Genomic DNA, 19,369 nt, shown 5'->3' with positions numbered 1-19,369 from the left:
GGGGGGGCAAGGTGGAGGGTGGGGGTGTGGCCTTGACCAACTGCCACTTTGCTCGTTTGAAAGCCATGATGTCTCTCTCTCTCTCATGGGTGGGCCAAATTCTCTGGCCGTTCAAAGCAGAGAAAGGGGAGGTAACCTTTCTCCTTATGACCTCATAAGAAGAAGATTCCTGATTGGCCCATCTGAGCTTTCATTTTCTCAAAGGCAGAGCAGGATACCCAGGGCTCAGTTTACACCTATCACCATTTCTAGCCACTGGGGGACCATAGGCAGGCTGGGGGAACACATATTAATGTTAAAAAAAAACCTCATAAAGTGAAATTTTCATGCCATGGGACCTTTACAATTTTAGAATTTTACTTTTATAAAAAGTGATAAATTATTCAAGCCCAAAGTATAAAAAACATGGAATGAGATGCATCTATAATTGGGGGATATATAAATAATTCCCTTGATATATGACATACGTGAAATGCAGAAAGAATACAAAAGTAATTCCCATAAAGTTAGCAGTGTAAACCATCAGTTAAGCTAAAACAGAGCAGAAACCCTGCAGAGGTTGGGTGGAGTTTTTTGCAGACAGCAGCAGCAGCAGCAGCAGCAGCAGCAGCAGCAGAAAAACAGCGTCAGCGCACAGAGAGAGCAGGAGCATTAAATCCTTTATATAGACTGTCAAATCAGTGCAGTAGACACAATATGATGGGTGTGTTTACAGCAGGTTGGCTGTCAGCAGACACAGCAAAGCACAACATGAAGCCTGGTGTCAGAACTACTTCACTTTTTGAGAAACCTTTCGATTCAGTGTTTATAAAGTGATGAGTGGAATGACTGAAAGCAAACACACCTTTTCTCTCTGGACCATCTTCTTGTAGAGGTAGTCAGGGAAGGTGCGCTGAGGGTAGAACTTTCCGGATCCCTCGGCACACATGAACACGCCGTTCTCACATACCAAACGCCCTCGGCTGATGGTGACCAGGGGAACACCATGGCAGCGCATCCCCTCGTACAGGTTGAAGTCTCCGCCCTGCACCTGAGTGCTCACGGAGATCGTTCTGCGCAGACAGAACAAACATTAATACCAGCGCGCTTGTTCTGCGCTCCGTCAAGAAACAAACGAGTAAACCGCGTTCGTGAGCCACATCTTCATCTTGTGAATACAACGGCGTACCTCGTTGCGTCCGGGTCCCAGACCACCAAATCAGCATCAGCCCCGGGGATGATACGACCCTTGCGTGGATACAGGTTGTAGATCTTTGCAGCGTTAGAGCTCGTCACTGCCACAAAGCGATTCTCATCCATTTTTCCTGTAACCTGCAGGTATTAATTTATTGAAAAAACGTGTAATGGACACGGATAACACTGGCAGCACCGACACTTCCTATTGTAATTAAAGCTTCAAATTCAAAGCTGAATATTTCCATAGTTGTCTGTAGTTGTTGTGCATATTGCTTTATAAAATCACAACCTACACAGTTTCCAAAAATGTTTTAATGTGACTTTTTTCCTCACTATAATATAGGCTGGGCGATATGGAGAAAATCAGATATCGTGATATTCTTGTCCTAATACCTCAATCTCGATATTATAGGGTTGACAATTGGTGCTTTAACAAAATATCTTAACAATGAGAATTTAGATAAATAATCTTCAGTAATGTTGATATAATGACTAAGTGGGTAAAGGTAAAAATAATAGAAAAGCTAGAACAGTCTGGTAACACAGAAAATGACATCATTTTACTGTAATGCAGCCTTTAAAACCAGGAAAAGACACTTCAGCCATTTACGATATTACGATATCCAAAATCTAAGACGATATTTAGTCTCATATCACAATATCAATATAATATCGATATATTGCCCAGCTCTACTACAATATCATATTGTGAAAGTAGTTGAAGATGCTGCTCTGCAACAAAAGCTAAGGCGACGGACATGGTCTCTTCCTGTTACTGTCACTAAGATACATGCATTATAACACATATAAACTTGACTGCAGGTTTGTATGTGTGTGTGTGTGTGTGTGTGTGTGTGTGTGTGTGTGTGTGTGTGTGTGTGTGTACCACTCCCCTCTCCCAAATGACACTCATCCTGTCCTGGACTCCAGACATTCCATGAGGGATCTTTGTGAAGTCCTCCTTGCCCAAAGCTCTCTGCTTGGTGCTAAATGGACGGTGCTCTGATGCTACGACACTCAGAGAGTCACTGGAAACAGGATACGCGCGTTACGAATCTAAATAATCACTATTGACTATTGACCTGTATGGTAAAAAAAAAATCCTTGATGTCAGTACTTTTAGTGGCACATTCATGTCTGTACTGAGCACATACTTGCCCAGCAGGCCCATGAGGTAGCTAGGTGTGTTGGGGTCGAGACGGAGAGGAGGGACGATGACGTGGGCGGCAGCGTGAGCCCACTCCTGGTGGTAATAGTGCATCCCGTTCAGCACAGCGTGAGCTACCGTGGTCTCTGCGTGGACCACCTTACCTGCCGAGACGGAACAGAAAAAAAACCAAAAGTAGTTTGCTACAAGAAGATCATCTTCATCTTCTTTATGTCGTCACCACCGTCATATCTTTTTCTCACCTTGCATCTTAGCAGCAGCAATCATGTCTCCAGCAGAAATACTGGACACATTCACCAGGTAGATCGGGCAGTGAGCCTGCAATCACAAGTGATTTAATCAGTGACATACCTGCACACGGACAGACTAATAAAATCAGATTATGTGTCTGTTTACCCTGTTGGCGATAGTGACAGCTCTGTGAGTAGCCTCAGACTCCAGCTGTAGAAAATAAGACAAAGACTTTGTTCTCATTAGTTCTCATTAGACATTCATAGTGTTGGTTTGTATTTATTTATTTATATTTTCTTCATCACGACCTTCTATCCAAAGAAACTACAATATGGGTGTGGTCATGTTCAGCTCATTCATCCTTATGGGAATTATACAGTACATTTCACTGTAGACCAATTAGTAAGGAGAGCTGGGTCTTCGTGTGTCACCTTTCAAAATAATTTTAAATGGTTGAGTCCTTTCAAAATGAGGATTTTTACCTTTAATAATAGCATTTCCATCCAACAAGTCACTGTTTTTAAATGTCAAATTGAGCAGCAGAACTCATCATCCTTTCAAGTTTTGTAAAAATTAGGCGTCCATTTCCCATCCTAATTGTCATTGTGATGAAAACAATAACTTTAATACTCTTAAATTCACAAATGTTTTATTATCAACATTTTAAGGATACAAAAAGGAAAAAAAGAGCAGAAATTCAAATCTTCTTTCTGTTCACATAACTTTAGCAGGACAATATTTATATGAAGAAAAAAAAAAGAATTAACCAATATGAATTAACCTCTGATTTAAATTGTAAATTTACCTCCTCTGGTCGACTGATCTCAATGCCCTCCGGTCCACTGATGCCCAAATCCAGAGCTTCTTTGGCACCCTAACAACATACACACATACACTTCAACATAAGTTCAATTAATTATGTAATTTTTTTATCAATATTAACAAAAGCCACACACATACAGATGCTTACAGCCTCAAAAATGTTATTACTTAAGTCTACAAAATAGCTAATGTCAGGCATAAAAATATTCAACAATGAATTCACTTTCATCACAGAAAGAAAAAAAATGTATTTTCACTGTGCTGAACATCTCTGTATTAAAAGGAGAACATGGAGAAATATGCGTGGGGTTATTTGATGCGCACCTCTGCCACCAGCTCTCCATTCTCAGCGTGGACGCGAGCGATGGCCCCGATGTCCTTACAGGTCTGCAGCGTCTGGTAGAGCTCAGAGTCTCGTAGCATCATCATATCTTTGTATGCCATGTATATCTGGAAAGAGTTCACTCCATGCTCTCTCACCAGGGTCTCCATCTCGCTACGGACCTGATCACAGTACAAAGGTCAGGGAAAGGCAGACGGAAGAGAGCCTCAGCTAGTGTGTGAGTGTGGACATGGAGGGAATTAGAAACTGTGTGCGTGCGTGTGTGCGTGCGTGCATGCGTGCGTGTGTTATACTGGGCATAAAATGAGGCAGAATGAGATTACATTAATTTCACACTGGTGTATATCAGAAGTCCCACAGAGACAATCACCACATAGAAAATGTATTTAATTCATTCAAAAAGGCAGAACTATATGGTGTTTCACAGTAAAATACACTAACTATACTGCAGTAAAAGGAGTCATCAAAATTAAAATAAAGGTGAATACTTTATCATTTCAACAATAAAAAAAGGTACTGAATATGTAATATCGTCCTTCATATAACCGATGCTGATGATGCAGACGATGGCAGGTGGACATTTTAAGTTCTGGGTTATTGTTAATTTTAACACTTGTCAAAATCTGTGGGATATAAAACAATTTTTCTGAAAATAAAATATACTTCCATAGCTGCAATAACATCACTACAGTAATATAGTAGTATTAAGTGTTGACTAAAGCAGGATTTATGCTTCAGTGGGGGTTCTATGCAGAGTTTACAAAATAAGACATTTGAAAATGTGATTTTGGGCTCTGGGAATTTGAAATAGGCATTTTTAATACATTTTCTGACATTTAAAAATAATTGATCAGTGAATCGAGAATAACTACCAGATTGACTGACTAAGCCACTAATCATTAGTTGCAGCCGTAGTTGCCATTACATCATGGTATTACAAGGATGTTAACAGATAGATTTTAGACAGTCTGGCGTTGAACATTTTACTATATCTAATAAGATGTGGCACATGCACAAAGTCAGCAGATGATCCAGCACAGATATTGAAGCCACAGGCTGAATGAGGCACGTTGACTCATAGAATCTGTCTAATGTGCCCAGTGAGCATGTGTGTTAACCTAGTTTGTGTAAGGTTTAATCTAGGTCAGTAAACATTTCACCCATAAATGAAACTGGTTTGGCTGCTTTACTTTTCATTCAGTGAGGATAAAACCTTAAGGAGCAACACGGGAAAGAACGATATGTGTATGCTAAACAACTACAGCGGATAGGTATGAACATCTTAGAAGATAACCTACACTGTTACACCCTTTGAATAAGGAATTCCAGTAACTCCCCTCTGGACGGAGGCTAATAGTCCCTGGTTGTAGAACTACAAGATTTAAAAACAGTTTTGTCCCAGCGGCAATCACTCTGTTAAACAAACTGTAGAGTTACTTGCACACAACGCACAAGCACCTTGGTCCTGTACTAGCTGTAGAATTTCTGCATGTAACTGCACAAGTCAATGTGGTCGTGTACGGTTTTTTATCCACGTTCTACTGTCTGTTTTTTATGTTTTAATGTTTTGTGTGTTGCATGTTATGTGGTGGTCTACAAAGTTTTAAGGATGTCCTGCCTCTTAGACTGTAAACGTAGCTTACCTACCAATAAAGAATCTGAACCTGAACCTGATCTGTTAATAAAAGATAAAGATACAGTGTTTCTATGCTGTCCACTGGTCCCGGTACACCTTACATGTTGACACCTCTTTGGGCCTTACCTTCGGCCCCCACCAAGTCACCCCGACATGCAGAGCGTAGTCGCAGCACGCCTTGGCATCAGCCAGAGCTCGGCACTTCTCGTAGGTGTCCAGCAGGGAGCAGTGTTGTTCAGGCAGGGCCAGAGCCATCACCATGGTGGTACCACCCATCAGTGCGGCCTGGGTGAGGTGAGGAAGGAAGGAAGGAAGGATGGAATGGAAGGAGGGAGACAGAAAATGAGAGGTAGAGAAAGAGAAACAAGATTGATTAGAGGCAACAACAATGATTCCACTGTGAAGCACACAGACACCGTTTGTCCTGGTGACAATGAGCAGTAGTCCTTCCTTATGAACTGTTTTCTCATCATTATAAAGTCTTCCTGTTACTTGTTGTATAAATTGTTTTGTTTTTAAACACAGATGATGCACAAAGACTGACTTGGCTATTTAAAAATGTACAAAACATTTAAGTTAGCTAGTTTAAGTTTTAGCATTTCCTCTCTTTATTCTTACAGTATGTTCAGTGTACAATACATTTAAAATGTTTGTTTTGTACATGCTGGAAGATGTCTTGTTATATTATTGTTTCATGTATAGCAGTGTCTTGTAGTTCCATATGGAATGGGCCAAATGTTTGGCATAAAACAGAAATAAAACTGAACTGCTTACACTCTGATAAATAGCCTTAATAAAAAAAAAGTAATGTTCTATTGAGTGTAAAAATCTACCTTCTTCTACAATTCCAGAAAATTGCAAATTTTCCTCTATCTTTATCCTTTATCTGCATACAGCTAAAGTCTAGGTTACATAGCTTTCTAGGAAAAATACAGTGGTGCTCATAAGTTTATGAACCCATGCTAAAGTTGACTAAAAAGAGGAACAAAAAAAATCTTCTTTTGGAAATTGATCTTAACGCCTTAATTAAAAAAAAAAATAGGAAAAATTCAACCTTTAAGGACACCAATTTTCTTGTGAATTAATAATGTATCGTAAATAAATAAACTTCCTTAAAATACAGGGGGCATAAGTATACACCCCTATGCTAAATTCCCATAGAGGCAGGCAGATATTTATTTTTAAAGGCCAGTTATTTCATGGATCCAGGATACTATACATCTTGATAAAGTTCCCTTGGTCTTTGGAATTAAAATAGCCCCCCCCACATCACCACATACCCTTCACCATACCCCCCCCTCCATAATCACATACCCTTCACCATACCTAGAGACTGGCATGGGATACTTTCCATAAACTTTAGCATGGGTTCCTAAACTTATGAGCACCACTGTATGTGATTCTACCTTCTGTTCAGTCTGCATCTGTTTTAAAATCAACTAATAATGATGAAATAGGGGTGTGTTCTTATTATATTTTCAATATAAAAAACTCTCATATTCCATTTCACTGCATTCAGTTATTGTTTGTTGTAGTTTATTTGCTCCCTCAAGAGAAACCTCTCTATGTTTCGGGTTTACAAATCAGAAATTCAAACTCTAGCTACTTCTTCAAAAACAAACCAATCTTAAGCTTTCTGCTTTTCAAAACAATTCCAAGAAAGCAGCAAATTGGAGAAGACAAACAGGAAATATGAAAAGAAAAACAAGAGGATGTGAAAGGACTGATGAAGAAAGGGAGAAAGTTAGAGAGGAGAAGACAGAAAAGAATGAGAGGAAGGATGGAAGACTGGTGAAGTAAAGGGAGTGGTCTGCAGTGACTCGTCTCAGTTGGCTGAATGGTAAATGCACTTTTGTGTAGCCATTACAACAAATACTGCTCAGCCATGCCTGTCGCATGTCCCCACCCTCTTCCTCCTCCTCCTCCTCCTCCTTTCTCCATCCAAAATTGCACCAACAGTCACCCATTCAATATCCTCTAACAGGGATATTGCACTGAGGAGTGATGGGAAAACAGGCAACAATCATTTGTGAAATAGGAAATGGACAGAGAGAGGTAATAACATTGATCTGTAACATGGCTGGTCCCTGCAGACTTTCCTCAATTTATCTTCAGCTCACGTAAAACAAAGGAAAACAGGTGTGTCCAGACATGTCTCAGACAGGGAAGGGGCCTGATGCATGGTCACACTGATGCATGAGTGACAGCTCCACCAGCCAATGAGCTATCAGGTTTCCAATTACCATAGTAACAAGTCAGAATCATTTGCAGAGTCAGCATCGAAGGTCTCTGCATATGTGTGTGCATCGAGAGAGAGAGAGAGAGAGAGAGAGAGAGAGAGAGAGAGAGAGAGAGAGAGAGAGAGAGAGATATCAGGGGACAAGGACACAGCTGGGGATTGCGGGATTTATACTGTCTGCATGGCCTTAATTAAGATTTACTGCCAGTATACTTCTCAAAAAAGGGATTGTGTGAGCAGAAATAGAGAAAGAAACAGCGTAAGAGAAGAGCTAAAGGGAGAAAAGTCCTGATTCGTGCTTCTCATTCAACCCGTATGTGTACGTAGAGTATACTGAACATTATCATCTTGTATTTTCATCAGTGTGAGGGTTGTGGAGGCCAGTAGCTGGCTTTACTCTGCCAAGCTGGAAAAAATAAACTGTCTGCAGGGTGAAATATCTTTCATCTTTGTCCTGTTTTTTCTTTTTAGGCGGCATCTTTTAATACGGTCACCAAATAAACATCTAAATTTAGACAAATCTGCTAGAAATCAAGTACGTACCAAATCATCAGTGACAGGCAGTTCTGATGAAACTGTTTGTAACTGATGTTGCTGAGCAAAATGAAACCATCATTCCACAGACATGGTGTAGAAACCAGCCTAGACTAGTGATCTATCACGCAGTTTTAGACATTTCAATAGTAACAACCTCAGCTATTCTTTTAGCCCAAATCCATCATTTCAGGTTTGGGAGCAGAGACATTTTAATCATGCCAACAGCATTTTATATTTGAAGTCAAGATGCAAAAAATTCCCAAAATACCAAATCTAACCAAATTACTGTCAAATATTACCACACAAGTAGGATTTCACAAGACATCTAGACTTTTACTTTTCTTACTACTTAATATAAGCATCATGTGTTAATGAAGAAACACAGATTCATTGTTGTGTTTAGACGGGCATTAATGAAACAAAACACACATTTCTATACATATAGTGTAGCTGATTCTGTTCTATAACATGTTATAACACACACACACACACACACACACACACACACACACACACACACACACATCATATCATCGACAGCTCTCTGGTCAAGCCACAGTAAACCTGACATACTGAACTTCCCTCTGTGGTTCCTTAAACATATAACAGATCATTGACACCGCAGCTAAAGTGTATGGTGACACATAAACCCCAAACTGTGTTTTATTATGAATCCCCCCACTCTATTAAAGATATCCAACCCCAACTGTGAGGATAATCCCCTGAAAAGAAAGTCAAACAGACAGAGAGGGGGAGAGACTGAGTGTGGGTGAGACATGGCTGATCTGAGAGGCTGAGAAGATCTTTGTATGTTGGACTCTGGGAAAGGCTATCGGTGTCAGACAGATTACCACTGCAGCTCTCTGATCAGCCTCTATCAGCACCTCTCACACCTCACACTACAGCTGAACACCTTTTTTCATCCCCCCCTACTCCTCTCCCTATTCCTCATCTCCCTCTCCTGCCTGCAGTGACATAAAAGTGCATGCTGGGAGAGATGCAGTGCTGGTCTGCCATTTTAGCTGAATATTGGTCGTTGATGAACAAATCAGATCTGATCCACGGAAGGAAATCGGAAATTCTAATTTCATTGAAATGATTGATAAGTACTGCACTTTCAAGACTCAAACGTAAGTCGAAGTATACTGTATTCTGTAATAGTACAAATATTGTTGCAGTGTTATAGCCTGACAAGCCAGACCCACATCAAGATGTAGGGTCTGGGAGCTTACCATTGACAGGGCTCAATCCGAGGGGCGGGATAAACGGTTGTCTTTCAAATTCCCTCTGCATGGCTTTGTTCTTTTCTCAAAGAAAAGCTGAACTCCAAGTCTTCCAGAAGATCGCTGTTCCCAGCAGCAGCAGCCATAAGCCCCGCCCACCGACTCTATACATGATGTGATTGGCCTGACCAGAGTTTGGTTTTTCCAGCTCGCAAGTCAACGGAGAGTGCCTAGACCCCCCCTGGCTGCAAAATAATTTTGCTGCCACTAGGGTGCGTCTAGATTTATAGGCTAGCAGTGTTATGCAGTCCCTCCAGACAAACGTGATTATGCGATCGCATAATTCAATGCATAACCAGCCAAAGTCAGCATATTTATGAGGGGGGAGGCGCATTTCGCCGCATAAATTGCCGATTTCCTTGCAAAATATGCGGGCCTGCATGATTTCATAATCCCAACATTTTTGTTGCAAAAAAGTCACATATATCTTAGCAGAATGTTTAAAAATTTGTGTGTTTACTTCACACAAGAGCAGCTATTTTCCCCTGTTGCCATCGGAACGTTATGAAGTGACGTAATTACGCAACGTGAACATCATTGAAAAGCAGGGTGTTGGGGGAATCACTTTTTTTTCTTTTTCATCAAACCGCAGTTTATGCAAGTTCCCGCAATTTTTGCAAGTTCCCGCAATTTCATCGCATAAAATTGCATAAATATCCCGCATATTCCATCGCATTTTTCAAGAAAACGTGCCGCATAATCAAGGATTTTTGCCCGCAACAATCACAAAAAAACATTTTTCTGGAAGGACTGGTTATGGAGGTTGAAGGTTTTAGTCTGGAGTTTAAAAAGTTTAAATAATGTTGCAAAGGGGGAAATGCAATTATGACTAAATATAAATGCAATACAGGGTTTTCAGGCGATGTACTGAATGTTAAATTAGTTGAGATAGATAGCTGTCTTACAAGCAGTTTTGCTCAAAGCCAAAAACCAGCAAAATGCTCAGGGTCACTGAATTTATACTTCTTTTAGTTACATGCTATAGTGGGTAAACAAACAACGTTCACTGTGTCACAGTAACCTATACTGCCATTGAAAATAAAACTGTTCTTTTCTGCTTGATTACTAAAGCCCAGAAAATGAATAAATGTAACAATTCCTATGGAAACTTAGCTAAAACTCATCAACTCTCATCGTCCTGTCTCGTAGGAGATCTGTGAAATAACGAAAGGTCTTAATACTCATAAACACAGGGCACATGCTAGGTTAAAACAAGCCTAGATTTTTTTTCTTCAGATGTTGAAATAAGCTGTCGTTGAGCAGCGGATACTTATTTATACCCTTATATTGAATAAAACATCTACTTGAGGAACTAAATACAATACAATACAGCTCCATATTTGAATCAGAATCAGATTTATCGCCAAGCAAGTTTGCACTTTGCCTTGGAGTATTAGGTGCATACTGCTCCATAAATGGACACAAAACCTCAATACAAGATGCACAAATGTCTGTATAAAGAGGTTTCTACATTGCGTGTTCCCTACCAGTCGACCCTGTTATATAAATCGCCCTCCTGCTGCAGGTCAGAGTGAGTCTGCACCGGAGGGGAGTAGTGGGTGAAGCAGAGGAATCAGTGGAGGGGGAGGGAAGAGAGTAGGTAGGAAGGAAGGAAGGAAGGAAGGAAGAAAGGAAGGAAGGAAGGAAGGAAGGAAGGCGTGAGAGGGAGCAAACTGTTACAAAATGATTAGAGGGAGGGAGGAGGATGCAGAAAAAAATAGTTTTGGGTTTCATCACAATTGCACACGAGTCGTTGCCACAGCAACGCTTTCACCATAGAGACCACACAATACTGTCATCATGCACACGCACATGCACACACACACACACATTTCCAGCGGGGGTTAGTTGCCATGGCAGCTGGGTCAGTGGGTAGAGGTTGGGGGTGGGGGTGGGGGTGGTTGCTGGGGTAAAGCTGGCATACGGTGGATTCAATCCCCCCAAATTCCTCTCACCCCGCTTCAGTTGGCATTCCATCACACTCAGACCTCATTTCACTGAGATATAGCACTGCAAAGTCCCGGCAGGTAACATCATTCACCTCAAAATCTAGTCTAGCTGATTTACACTGGAGTGTAGCGCTGAACAATTCACTGTTTCAAAATTTCAATCAAAATTTGAAACAGGTTCTGCGATTATAATCCTACTGTACATCGTTAGCCTTAAATTACTGTTGGATGGGTTCTCTGGTCACATACGTACGTCTGCAAACTGTACAAATGTACACTTATACACTCTCGCACTTAAAGGTCAGACTTAGTCAAGATTTAAGATTCAAGATTTTTATTTGCCATTTGTGCATACCAAACAGTCCAGGCACATCGGGATTATTGTGCAGGCTCTTCAAGTAAAAAGAGTTAAATGTCATGCGTTTTTTAGGCTACAACATTTGTTGTCACATACAGCAAACATCTCACTAGCTGCTAGCTGCCTGTCCCCTGAACACACTGTAAAAAAAAAAAAAAAAAAAAAAAAAAACTGCGCCAACCTGCACCACCAAACATAACAAACAGTGTTCCAGCCAATAACCGACAAGAAGGATTTGGTTGAGCTATCACCGCAGCAGCGTTAGCACGTAGGCTACTTGCACAATGCGTATTCATGACTGTTTCAGGAAGGAAGGGAGGGGGAGAGGACGGGATGAGGAGGAGGGAGGGGCGAGCTAGCCTCCGTTTTGTTTGGCAATACTTCGAATGTCAACAAAAAGTGATGTCACCCAACATCACTTAGAGCACCTTTAAAAGAGTTAAGGGCAAAGAAAAGCACACCGCCTAAAATAGAAAAAGATTATACAAGTAAAGTAATTTAAATAAAATAAGACAAAACAATTTGCTAAAAAATATAATAAATTATGAATACTTAAACTGGAGGATAAAAAAGTATGTAACAATGAATTGTTCCTGATAAATAAACTAATGAATACAAAAAAACAATATGCATGAGGCAAATTAAATATTTTCTGACAGTAGTTCTTAAATGGTTACAATAAACTGTCACTGACATATGTCAGCTGTAGATAAACTCATGTTCTGGGGACCCAGTGGTTCAATGATTATTTTGTAACTGTAATGAATTGTTAGACGTGGTTCACCAAGAAAATCATATAAAAAGGGCCGTTGGTCCGTTGAATTTTTTTTAGACAAGGCTACAAAATGGATTTCTGTCAATGTGTCTTTGCTCCCAGTTTACATTATGTACAGTGACTGCCACACCTTCATACACCCAGTGGTCGACCATGACTTACACCCCCCAAGTGATAAAAACATTTCAGGCAGCAACAACCAAAACAGTCCACAAGATCCTCCAGCACGTACTGCTGCAGGCAACAATTACACTCCTTCTTTTGAATATGTAAGTCTCCTAATTAATAAATGATCCTCTCTGCTCTGAGTCTCAGTGGAAAAAATGCAGAGCATCCATAGGAAATGAACTAATAAACCCTGTACGAACGAAGGCTAACAGGTGTGTGTGTGTAAAAAGAGAAGTCTTTGCATTCAACCTGACAGCTGTTTGGGAGTGAGAACACATGTGGTCATTAGTCTTGATGAACGTATGAAGCTGAATGCAGGGTGAAGATCTGCATGTGGACGGGACAGAGAGAGAGAGAGAGAGAGAGAGAGAGAGAGAGAGAGAGAAGATAAAGTATGTCTGCGTATGACAGCTGTCTCTGGTTTCTGAATGTGTTTAATCACAGGCATGCTGACGAGCCTCGTCATAACCCAGTCATGTGTGTGTTTGTGTACCTTTGTCCCACTGTAGAAGTCATCCTGAATGCTGGCGTTCATGAAAGTCTGCTGGAGGTGCACGCTGGTGTCTATTCCACCCGGCAACACCAGCTTTCCGGAGGCATCAATCACCTTGGCTCCGCCTGGTATCATCAGTTCCTTTCCAACCTGCCACAGAGAGCACAAGCAAATAAAGTATACAACTTTATAAATATGCACCTGACCCACAGAATATATAATGACTATTAAGGACATCAGTGTTTCGGTCAAAGTACTTTTAATGGAGTCTATTGAATTATGAGCAGAGACTGAGTGGTCATATTAAAGAGCGCCAATCAATGGTTCTGTGGTTAAGACAGGTTTACATGGCACATTATACCATGGCCACAGCGAGTGCTTAATTCTGATTATTAGGTTTGGTCCGGACTAAACTATCCTAATAAAATAGATTTTTTTTTTTTATGAAAATATGTTTATTGCTGATCAACATTGGGTACAGACTGCCTGTGTTCATACAAAGAACATTATTTAACATAACGGTTGCAACTTTTGAGTGAAATGTCTTAACAAGTATTGAATGAACTGTCATGAAAACCTGGTACACACATGTATCTCTTCCTCATGCTTGAATAGTGAATGTTAACTGCTAAGTTGACAGTGCCAACACGTGTGACTGAGTGTGTCTGTATCATGGAGCTGGAAGAGAAACTCTGCTTTGCATTGTAGTGTTATTAGTCCTCCCCTCAAGATATTATTTTATTATTGTTTGGACACCCTGTTGTGTATAATCAATAACATAATGCCTTGGATATTAATAGTAATACCAGCAAATCAGAATAAACAACCTAGCATGTGTTGCATTTAAATTCTTGAATTAGATGTTATCCATCATTAAATGCTTATTTATTTTAGCAATATGAGGGTTGTTTATCTGCATAATGATATACAGAAACATATTAAAACTATTCCTAAAAACGTCTTACAATAATTATTTCAGATCAGCTACTAGGCTATTTTAGCTATTAAAACTGAAGAACAATTTAACGGTAATATATGGATCCTGATGTGTTCACAGGAGGACACGAAACTCTCAACAATACTGTTGATGGAAATTAGCATCGACAAAGTGCATGACAAAGCTCATGTGCTGACATGGCTGTGGAGTGTTTTAGTAGAAGTACAGCTGAGCTTTCCAGGTTTCTGAGTCAAATGCATCCTCTTCACATGAATCACCGATGCTTATTTCCATGACAACATAGTGTGTGAGCTAAGTATGGTGTTCATGTAGAGCCACAGAGTTCAGTGGTTAATTCTCTTCATACTGTATTATTGTGAAACGAGTCACAGTAACAGCTGGGGATTGGACTGTGAGTATGTGGGTCAAAGTGTGTGTGTGTGTGTGTGTGTGTGTGTGTGTGTGTGTGTGTGTGTGTGTGTGTGTGTGTGTGTGTGTGTATGCATGCGTGTGTGCATGTGTGCATGAAAGACAGAAATCTGTAAAGATAAAAAAAAAGGATGTAGCATACATTTTAAGGTATGCACTAGAGTAAAAATGCATGTGTTTGTAAATGTGGTCTACCTGCTGAATGATGCCGTTCTCAATGTAGACATCTGCTTCCTGGGTGAAGTCATCATTGACCACCTTCCCTCCTTTGATGAGGATACGCATCGACCCCACGTTGGCAGCCATAGTCCTACCAGAGGAACAATACAATGGATTTAAAATCAATATTACATTACAAAGATGTAGATCATAATGTAAACACTGTTATGAACACAAAGTTCTGTACTGTACAGACAGAAGATTACCAAGAAAATGCTACTGCATGACTCATTTGTCACGTTTGAATGGCAGCCCAACTGGAAATCGCTCATTTTATTCCAGCTCTGAACACTCCTTCCACAAGACTGTTTAATGTTGCTGTGCACAAATGTATTTCACCACAAAAATATGTTGTCTAATGCCAACCATTGCATGCTCCTTCATTCCCAGTCTTGACTTCAGCAAGAGTCATCCATTTGTGATACTGCATTAAAAAAAACAGGGAGATTTAGCCTTAAAAAAAGAGAGGAGGTGGATCAAAATTAGCCAATAAAACCAGTTCTAGTCCTGACAGAGAGAGAAAGATTAAAGATGTTTCATTGCTCTTTGATGATGTAAAAATGATGAACCCTTGGAAACAGTAATATAACAAAAAGAAAAAAAACTTAATTTGAGGTTAAAAGCTTCTAAAAAAGTTAGTAAGTGGACATTAAGAGACTTTTATTTTGTTATATGCATGCTGTTTCTGAGGTTAAGAAAATCTTTACCATACTGGAGAAATTCTTCCTATTCAGTATTTCATTTTTTTTATATAACAATGTCAATTACAATCAAGGAGAACATGGCCTTGCAGCTCTTTAGTCAGTAGCAGGAGCCCAGTCTTTCTAAAGATCTTTTTTCACTGTCCTGCCACAACAAATCTAGAGCCAACAAAACTGAATGCAAAAGGGTGACCCCTATTTTCCACCGGGCGCGTCTGCGCTTTGTTCCGGAGGCGCCGCGATACAACTGCGGCCATTCAAGTCAATGCTTGATATTCCACCACCCTCCTCACGGCGCGTCCCAGAAGAGTGCGTGAAGTGCGGTGCTCCGCTACAGATAGGTGCCAGGTCTATTTTCACGCAAGCTGCAATGCGTTCTAGCCTGGCTCCACCCTCCTACGTACTTCCGCTCAATTTTAATTTTCCTTCAGTACTACGTCTGGGTTTGAGGTATATTCTTGGGTTTTCTCCGGTCCAATCAGCGAACAGAGGGAGTGGCTGAGAACGATGACGTTGAGATCGTGCACTAGTTTGAGTTGTAGTTCTGTAATGGTGGTGGAGAAAGATGCAAGCGAAGCCATTCGGTCCGTTGTGGCAACGCTGCCGAATATCCACAAGTTAAAGCCCGAGCGAGAACAATCTTTGCTGAGTTGTGTTGGTGGCCGTGATGTTGTGGCCCTCCTCCCCGCGGGGTTCGGGAAAAGTTTAATTTTCCAGCTCGCTCCGTTAGTGGTGAAGGAGTTGGCTAAGGCCAGCGCTAGCGATGCTAACCCGACGTCACGACCAAACGTTAGCGATTGGTTACGGCAGATCCAGAGTGGCTCTGGGCAGAAACAGCGTGAGCATCAAGTCAATTTACCAGTATCAAGTCTCATGTATGTGGCTTGTGGCAGTAAATGTGTTTGTCAGCCTTTGTCGCAGACGTTATATGGATATAAGAAAAAGTATTCACTCAATAAAAAAGTGGATGCTGTTTCTGATTACCAGAGCACAAGGGGACAATCGTGCATAATTACACCAATCTTCTTATTTTGTGCGGAGTTACACCTTCTGACACATATTCTTTTTTTGTGTCTGGAGACGGAAAACTTCCTCCAAGCTTTTAGTTGGTCTATGAAATATTAAGAGGCGAGCAGAGGGTCCATCATTTACAAATCTATTACAGTATCTGCGGGAATATAACAGATTCTAAGAGTTCTGCACTGACTGATGGAAAGTAGAGGCTTCCTACAGTAAATACCTGCTTACTTACTAACTAGCCCCCATATCTTACCAGCTTTATAAACAGAAACAAACTGGAGGAAGAAAGCTGGTTTTAAATTAACAATATTTACACTGTTTTGCAAGTTCTCTACTAAAGGTTAAAGACAAGGAATGGAATATAACTTCTTTCTTTAGTGGACAGGTAGGACATGCTATAATGAATACAAGAGCTGAAACCATTAGTCAATTAAATGGTAAGTCAATAGGCAGAACAATTATTAATAACAACATTTTGATCGATAAGTCGATAAAAGCTACTTTTTTTTAAGCAAACATTCCCTTGTTCCAGCTTTTCCAGTGTGAGGATTTGCTGTTTTTCTTTGTGTGATAGTAAAAGTAATATTTTGGACTTTTGGACTGTTGACTGGTAAAAACAGGCAATTTTCATCCAAAAATATAATCAACAGATTAATCAATGGTGAAAATAATTGCTTATCGCAGCAACGATGTAAAGCAAGGAAAATTTGAATGGTCCTACAGGGCTTTTTGTTCAAAAATATGAATCTAATTAACCTAATTTCAGGCATTTCTACTGTATGTTGCACAATGAGCACTTTTCAAAGTGAATGCCTGGTGGCATTTGTGCTCTTGTCCCTGCCCCCTCCTTTAAAAAAGATAATAATAACTTGGGGCAATGGTAATTTCAGGTTGTTTTACAGTACATGTCCCACTCAGTTCATGTGCTTTGGGAAATGTTCATAGACTCTTTTTCAATGCAGGTTCCTGATGTTTCATTTTGAAAAAGATTTACACGTTTTATAATTAAAGTAATAAAGCTAAAGTCTTGTGAACAATTTGCAGTATTGGCTGCTTGTTCAAAACCTGCAAAGATAAGAATAATATACTGTTTCTGGCCTGAACTCGAGGATTTTAGTTACACCTTCAAATTCCTACACCAATAAAAATAAATTCTGAAGGATTTGTATGACTTTTGCTAGACCTTTGTGTTTTTATGAATATCTACATATTTGAAAGTATACTGCACATGAAAAAAGGTTTGACCAGCTATTGGTCCAATTTGTGATAATTATTGAAAAAAGCATTGTTAGCGAAGTCTAATGGGATCAACAAACTGAGAGCTTCTTTCTTACAAACATCCCTCTGTGTACATGTGTGTGTATTCTGCATGGATGGCTGTATGCAATGTGTTTGATGGCAGGCCAGAATGGCCTCCCAGTCACACAGAATCAAACTCAAAGAGATGGAGGAGAATAGAGAGGGGAAGGAGAGGAAAGAGAGGAGGGCAAGAAAGAGAACAGTGAACAGAATAATGAGGAAAGAAATTTGTAGCCCAACCAGATGAAACTAAAAAGGCTCAAAAGATGAGAAAGTTGGGCAGAAAATCTCACTATATTAGCATCATTAGGATTTCCTGTTAGGCAAGTTGCTTTTTAATTAATAAAAAAAAAAATACCAACATCGTCCATGTATGTCTAACAGATTAATGGTCTTTCAGTGATCGTGATGAGTGATTTTTTTTTAAATATATGATTATTCAAGAAGAGAACAAGAGCAGTTATTTATAAGAAAACATTCATACTATGTGGCATACTCGGATTTTGCTTCAGAACTAAAGATAAATCATTTGGCACCAGGAGAGACTACAGTCGATCTCAGAGAAAATTGAGGGGCAAAGAAGGTGTAAAAAAGAGATAGATAGATAGATAGATAGATAGATAGAGGAAGAGTACAAGGGGATGATTGTGCAGAGATGAAAGATAAAGTGATCGTGGTAAACATGGTGGTGGTGGTGGTGGTGGTGGTGGTGGTGATGGGGGGTGTGCAGTATGGAAAGCAGTGGCCTAAAGGCCTGACAGCCAGAATAAAAGATTGGTTTCCCAGGAGATGGGAACTGGAGTGCTTTCAGTGGAAAGGCATACAGAGAAACACACACACACACACACACACACACACACACACAAAATTGCATGTAAAAGTATGGTGAAGCATACTAACGCACTAAGACTGATTTGACAGTTGAAGAAACATGCTGGAAACAGTGGAAGGTTACAGTCTCAGCAGGCCTTGTGTTAAACCGAGGGGCTAACTGAGTTCTGCTGGCTTTGTAGTTTCGAATATTAAATTCTTCTCCTGGATGGTTTGAAACCAGTTTCTCTCACACAATAAACACAGCCTGCCTAAATTCTAAATCCTAAGTGCAGAAGTAACTGCCAGATAAAAACAATACATAACAGACTCAAACCGGTTTCTGGCAAAGACAAAATTCTTTGGATGATACTGATCAGTTACACTTCTTGGACAAATGGCATGCAGTGTTTGTTGCGTTCCTTTTGTCCATTCGTGTTAAAAATGTCACCATATACAGTAGTTTATATTTGTTCATGTGAGCAATAAGTTTGTCTCTTGTGTAGAATTAAGGAAACGAGGGAAAACGAGTGAGTAGGAGAGAAAAAGAAATAGTGAAGTAGACAGAGAGAGAGAGAGATGTCTGCACAACATTCTGGCCTCTATTACTGGTATTTAAAGCTGCTGTTGTCACTATTTTCCGGTCAGCTCTGTCCAAACCTACACAGCTGACTGACTGACTGACTGACTGACCGTGTGTGTGTGTGTGTGTGCGCGTGCGGGAATGGGAACGCTGACTAAAATGACCTCTGCACTGGACACTGGGAGCTTTGTGT

The 19,369-nt window shown here is 40.2% G+C and overlaps 1 protein-coding gene across 2 annotated transcripts in view; it reads right to left on the bottom strand.

Annotated features, from left to right (window-relative positions):
* Positions 1–19,369, bottom strand: part of LOC114573321 (dihydropyrimidinase-related protein 5) — a 28,680-nt gene that overhangs the window by 4,096 nt on the left and 5,215 nt on the right. For both annotated transcript variants that reach the window (XM_028605453.1, XM_028605454.1), the window contains exons 2-12: positions 14,740–14,854; positions 13,179–13,328; positions 5,503–5,661; positions 3,722–3,901; positions 3,381–3,449; positions 2,741–2,785; positions 2,587–2,662; positions 2,331–2,487; positions 2,063–2,204; positions 1,169–1,311; positions 845–1,052 (exon numbers count right to left, since the gene is read on the bottom strand). In XM_028605453.1, the coding sequence (XP_028461254.1) occupies positions 845–1,052; positions 1,169–1,311; positions 2,063–2,204; positions 2,331–2,487; positions 2,587–2,662; positions 2,741–2,785; positions 3,381–3,449; positions 3,722–3,901; positions 5,503–5,661; positions 13,179–13,328; positions 14,740–14,850 (1,440 nt within the window). In that variant the 5' untranslated portion in view covers positions 14,851–14,854. The remainder of the gene's footprint in view (positions 1–844; positions 1,053–1,168; positions 1,312–2,062; positions 2,205–2,330; positions 2,488–2,586; positions 2,663–2,740; positions 2,786–3,380; positions 3,450–3,721; positions 3,902–5,502; positions 5,662–13,178; positions 13,329–14,739; positions 14,855–19,369) is intronic.

Source organism: Perca flavescens, chromosome 18 (genome assembly GCF_004354835.1).
Source record: "Perca flavescens isolate YP-PL-M2 chromosome 18, PFLA_1.0, whole genome shotgun sequence".
Classification (NCBI taxonomy): domain Eukaryota; kingdom Metazoa; phylum Chordata; class Actinopteri; order Perciformes; family Percidae; genus Perca; species Perca flavescens.
This window is presented reverse-complemented; position numbering and strand designations above follow the sequence as displayed.